Below are 5,941 nucleotides of genomic sequence, written 5' to 3'. Positions count from 1 at the left end.
ATTAATTTGTATTAATTTATTAAGTTATTAGTAAGGATATATTAAAATATATTAATATACATCGTCAGTTTCCGTTGAATAAAGTCCGTCTAAGTATGATATGTGTAAACTCCCAATTAATTTGTAACCATTTTCAGCAATGTTTAAAAGTTCTTTTTTTGAAGGTGATAATAATAATGTTAATTTTTTTAAAGAGGGGCATTTGTTATTATCACATATATTTGATAATTGACCTTTTCTTTGTTCATAAAATTTTATATATTTATTTAATTCATGACAAAACTTAACATCAGCCCCATTAAAACATTTGATCAATCCTTCATTATAATTCTTTCTAAAATTTACAAGAAAATCTTGCAAATAATTATTTCCTTTCTGTGCTAATTCATAAAAAATTTTATAAAATTCGTATAATATATTCATAGCTTTAACATCCTTTTTTTTAATATCATATATTTTATTTTTTAATAGCTGTTGGTTATCAAAATTATGAGTTATAGAATCGAGTTTTTTGCAAAATTGTGATCTCATATCATCGTTAATCCCAGCTTTGGTTAATTCTTTATTTATCCAATAGTTAATGAATTCTGGAACATTATTTTGGGTAAAATGTTTTTTGCTATAACCATGTTCTAATATTGCACTGTTATAAAGTTTTACCATATTTTTACAAATATGTACAACTTGATTACCATTATTATATGTAAATTGTGTATCCTTGCAATAATTCGTATATTCTGTAACAAAGTTCGCTTGTTCCTTTTTACATTCTATCTTATAACAACTTTCGAAATTCTCAAAAAATGAATACTAAAAAAAAGTTATACACAAAAGAATACAATAAACAATATATTTGAAATTATTTTCTATTATGATTTTGTAAAATTTGAATACTATAATAAGAAGTTATATGCTCGTATTTCAATAAAAAATAAAATATATTAAAATATATAATTACATCTGGATCTTTTCCGGACATTTTGACATAAACAATGCCATTTAAAATAAATAATAAAATTTAGTAACATAAGTATTTCTATAAAAGAAATAAAAACATATTATACATTGTTATGTTATACATATCTTTTTATATCTCTAAATTATGTAAAATCATTGGAATTTTTTTTTTTTTGTTCATGTTTACATAAGACAATATTAATATAGCATAATTAAAAAAGTGTAAAAAAAAAATTATATTTTGAAATGATAACGAAGTATTGTATTGTTATATTAAAAATCCTAATATTATATTTTGTAGTATGATATATGAAATGTATATATTACGCTGTAATATTCAATTAATATTTTATTTTTTGTTGTTGTATTGTCTAGAAATAAAATGGTTTTTTAAAATTTTTCACAAATATTTGTTTTGGGGTTAAAATTAATTATACATAAAAATAAAAAATTTAATTTTGAAATAATTTTGTTATTTTTACTGTGGAATTTATATGAAACATATATATTAATATGATATGTATGCTAATTTATATTTTATAAAAGCTAAAATGTATAAATTATTTACAGTAAAAAACAAAACAATTAAATATTTTTTTGTGCGTAAAACATTATTATAATATATGCTTAATTATAATTAGTTTGCTTTAATTATTACATGTATTTTATTTTAAAATATAATTCAATAGTATTTTTTAAAACTATATTCAAAATTAGATTTTTTCTGTTTTCAATTATGATAACACATAAAGTAAGCATATAAATTAGAATATATCATTGCAATTAAATATGAGAAAAAATTAAATTATGCATGCCAAATATACTTAAATTAATAATACGTATATTTATTTAATATTTATAATGAATTAAATTTAGTATCATTTATTTAAATATATAATAAATATCTTTAAGTTGTTTTAAAATTTATATAATAATAAAAAAATTTTTTTTTTTAAAATCTGATCTAAAAAACAATAATGATAATGAACATAGTATTTTCATTATTAATAATATCTATGCTATATAAAAAGATATAAAATTATAATATATTTATTGTTAGTAACAATATAAAATTTTTATCCTCATGGTTTACGAATTTATGGTTTTATTTTTTTATTATTTTTTCACTAATTGATTAATAATTAGTCCTTTTTATATCACCGTAGAAATTAATATATTAATCGCTTTTATAATATAACAAATAATATGTAAATTGTATTTATTTGATGTAGAATATTATTGTCTATTTTAACGTTTAATCTGATTAATATAACTGCATAAATTAATAATCGAGTGATATATAATTTAACATGTATTATTAATCTGTAACAGCGGTAAACTAGAAGATATAATAATATATATAAATCTTCCTGAATTTATTCAATTTTATTTTATATGTAATATTTAATTTGTTTTTTTCTGGTAATTTTTTTCTTTATATTTTTTATATATGAATAAATTGAATATTTTTTGTATAATGTGCCACGTTACAGTACTGTATGTTTATAAAACATTACTGGTAATCCTTTTAGAACACTATTACATATATTTATTATTATGAGTGAATAGTGATGTAGACAACATAACAATTATTAAACTAATACTATTTTATATGTTTACTATTCATAGCGCATAATTTATTGCGTAGAGTATTATTTTTAATTTTATGTATCTCTATTATTGTCTGTAATAGTACGTATATTTTTCGTGTAATACAATCTTATGCATGTTTTCTTTTTTGCCTTATTTTATAATTTTTCATTAAGTATTTCTCCAGCTATGTTCTAATAATAAATTACATTAATATATGCATTTTTTTTATTTATTTTATGTTATTATTTCTTTACGATTTAAATGACATTTTAATAATTTGATTGTCATTTAATACAAATATCTATTTTGAGGTAAGTATAAATTATTATTTTGCTGCAGAATTATAACTTATGCTATACGTCGTGTCGTTTAAACTCATCTCACTATTTCGGATGTCATTTAAAAGTAATTCGTAATTGTTATTTCTCATATTTTCCATTAATTTATTTTTCCCGAGTATTTTTGTATTTACCCATGATCCTAAGGGGGTGAACTAATAGTAGAAAGAACATTTGTATTAGAAAATATAATTTTTTCGTGTTAATAACCTCTCATCTTAAAGTAATATTAATATTCTTACATAATAATAACGTTTTGTAAATAATTTTTTACTCTATATAAAGTTGCTAGAGGTAAAACCAATCCTAAAGAAGTATATGTAATCGTTCTAACATGGTTAGATGCATTATAATTACTAGATTCTCCATTGTTATCTTCAGTACCAAATTGTTTGTTACCTAAAGATTCTGTTACTTCAGTGTCTAGATGTCCTCCTCTTACATCAATTTCAGTTAAAAATAGCCCTCCTTCACTTCCTACTGATAGTGCTTCACCTCCTATACCTTGACTTTGTGCTTGTTGTCCTTTATCTTCTTTGTTTCCCTCTGATGCTTCTTCTGCCACTTGTTCCTCCCCCGCTACATCTTCAGGAGATTTTACAGGAGTTGCATCATCATGGTGAGAATGAGCACATGATAATTTATTTAAAACATTATCATCATTGCACCATTCACGAAAATCAAGATATTCAGGACAATTACCATACTGTTTAATACAACACTCTTTTTCATAATCACTATATATTTCTTTAATATAACTGTAGTACGTTGAATATTTTTCGCATAAATCCTTACTTGTATTAATTACTTTTTGAATATGATTCCTATTTATAATATAATCATATAAATCTTTCCATTTTTTCCATATTTCCATGGTTATCCCTTTATCATAATAATAATCACAATGAGGTTTAGATAAACCTCCATTTACCAAGTGTGATACGGATGAAAATCCTTGAATAATTTTATTATGATCTTCCTTAGGAACTTGATGAGTTTTAAAAATATTACTTATATTATCATTTAACCAAAATGTTAAATATCTGCAGTGTTGTTTGCTATCTTTTTCTTCTTCCATAATTGTTGATAATTGTTTTAAATTTTTTGCATACATATTACACAGATTATAAATCTCTCTGTTTCCCTTAAATTTCCTTTTATTATTACTGCAATAACGATTATCTTCATAATTAATGTCATTTCTAGTAAGGTTCTTATATAATCCGTAATTAAATGAATCTTTTAAAAATAAATCCTATATATTGCAGAAAAGATTATAGATAACGTATATTACTTAAACAGTAATTTTTTTTGAAAAGCTCTCTATATTGATTTTTAGAAAAAATTAAACGATAAACAACAGATTATTAATTGGGATTTAAGGAAAAGGAAGGCTTTCTATACCGAATAATTATCTTCAGTAGTTTCTTCCATTGCTATGATACACCAAGTAGATGTGTTAATAAAACTTATAAGTGTTAAAATATTTATAAGTATAAAAAATATACGTATATGCAATATTATAATGTCATCTATATTTACAATATCATAAATTATATAAGAGTAATTATGTTTTTGTAAACGTCATAGTTTAATACACTTTTCACAATTATTAAAATAGCAATATTAATTCCATAAATAATTGAGCGCCTGTAATTAAAAAAATAATAATATTATAATCAATCAAATAAAAAATTATGAATGAATCAAAAGTATATAAATTTTTCTTATATTAATATATAATTATTTTAAGCACATATCCTGTTTTCATTTGCTTAATCACTTTTTTCATGTATATATATTATACATTTTACTTATTTTATTTTTTATAAATATATTTTACAATTCGAAGTATATATATGTATTAAAACAATTTTTGTTTTTTTTATAATAATTATTTTTATTATATAATTATTGTTTTTAATTTGATATAAATGGAATTTCATAAATATTATATAAATAAAATAACTAATATTTACATAATATGATTGAACAAAAGAAGTTAAAATTTTATTTATATTATATATATTGTTTAGTAATTGATAAATTATTTTAATAAAGAAAAATAACATTATTGAAATATATTATACGCAAGTGTTACAATAAATTATAAGAATGACCAATAGCATATTGTTTATTCAGGATTAGGTAAATTTATAGAATGACAGATTGATATAATGATTTTATATTTTATGATAATTCAAGTTTTCTTTTAAGTGTAAATATTTATTTTTTAGTATTATAGAATTATATTTTAACTAACTATATCAATATATCTAATGAGTGTTAATAATATGAACGCTTAACTTCTCTATTATATAATGTTCTAGATTAAATAGCGAAAGAAAATTATACTACAATATTGCAACATCTATGTACACATTGTTGATATATTGTAATTAATATATTAAAATTAAAAGAAATTGTTATAGTAATTTTTCTTTCAGACATTCCTTTTTTATTATTCTGTTTATAACAGTATAGTTTTGCTTTTATCATATTTTTAATAAAATATAAAATTTTCTTTATTAAAATTGTCTTTTCGTTCTTAAGTATCTTAATGTATCTCTATCTATTTAAATTTTTTCCAATGAACATTAAATTTTTATACTCTATATTCCGAGATCATCTTAATATCCTTCATATGGCAACTTGTTATTCTATTTATATTTACCAAATTTTATGCAAATATAATTTTTCCTTTTATTATATAAATATGTAGATTAGTAATTAATAGTGAACATATTTCATTATTTCTAYGATTTAACAAATTTTGTTATAATATAGGTCACAAAACACAATAACAATATATTAAAATAACATTCCAATTTATTAGCGTTAATTACTATTTATCATTGTTATATCGAATCGCATATTAAAAAATTATAATTAGGAAGACATTATACATAACACATTAATACTATAAATAATTAAAAATTGTGATGTATAAAATGTTCTTTACATATGTACATAGTAATTAAATATCTGATGATAACCAAATATTATTTAATAAAAGACCATTATTAATACATTTTTCTATGATATCTTTTGAA

At 20.3% G+C, this 5,941-nt stretch overlaps 2 protein-coding genes across 2 annotated transcripts; both read right to left on the bottom strand.

The window, feature by feature from the left end:
- Nucleotides 1-51: 51 nt before the first annotated feature.
- Nucleotides 52-979, bottom strand: PVX_009600 (variable surface protein Vir5-related; the record flags this gene model as incomplete). Its single annotated transcript, XM_001612507.1, has 2 exons — nucleotides 52-810; nucleotides 959-979. 2 exons carry the CDS (start codon nucleotides 977-979, stop codon nucleotides 52-54), a joined length of 780 nt encoding a protein of 259 aa, XP_001612557.1.
- A 1,896-nt stretch (nucleotides 980-2,875) lies between these two features.
- Nucleotides 2,876-4,322, bottom strand: PVX_009595 (variable surface protein Vir22, putative; the record flags this gene model as incomplete). Its single annotated transcript, XM_001612506.1, has 3 exons — nucleotides 2,876-3,043; nucleotides 3,163-4,143; nucleotides 4,293-4,322. The coding sequence occupies 3 exons, from the start codon at nucleotides 4,320-4,322 to the stop codon at nucleotides 2,876-2,878; spliced, it is 1,179 nt and encodes a 392-aa protein (XP_001612556.1).
- Between the last annotated feature and the right edge of the window lie 1,619 nt (nucleotides 4,323-5,941).

The sequence above is a fragment of the Plasmodium vivax genome, genomic scaffold, assembly GCF_000002415.2.
Source record: "Plasmodium vivax scf_4763 genomic scaffold, whole genome shotgun sequence".
NCBI lineage: Eukaryota > Apicomplexa > Aconoidasida > Haemosporida > Plasmodiidae > Plasmodium > Plasmodium vivax.
Note: the sequence above shows the minus strand (reverse complement) of the source record. Positions and strands in the feature narration are given on the sequence as shown.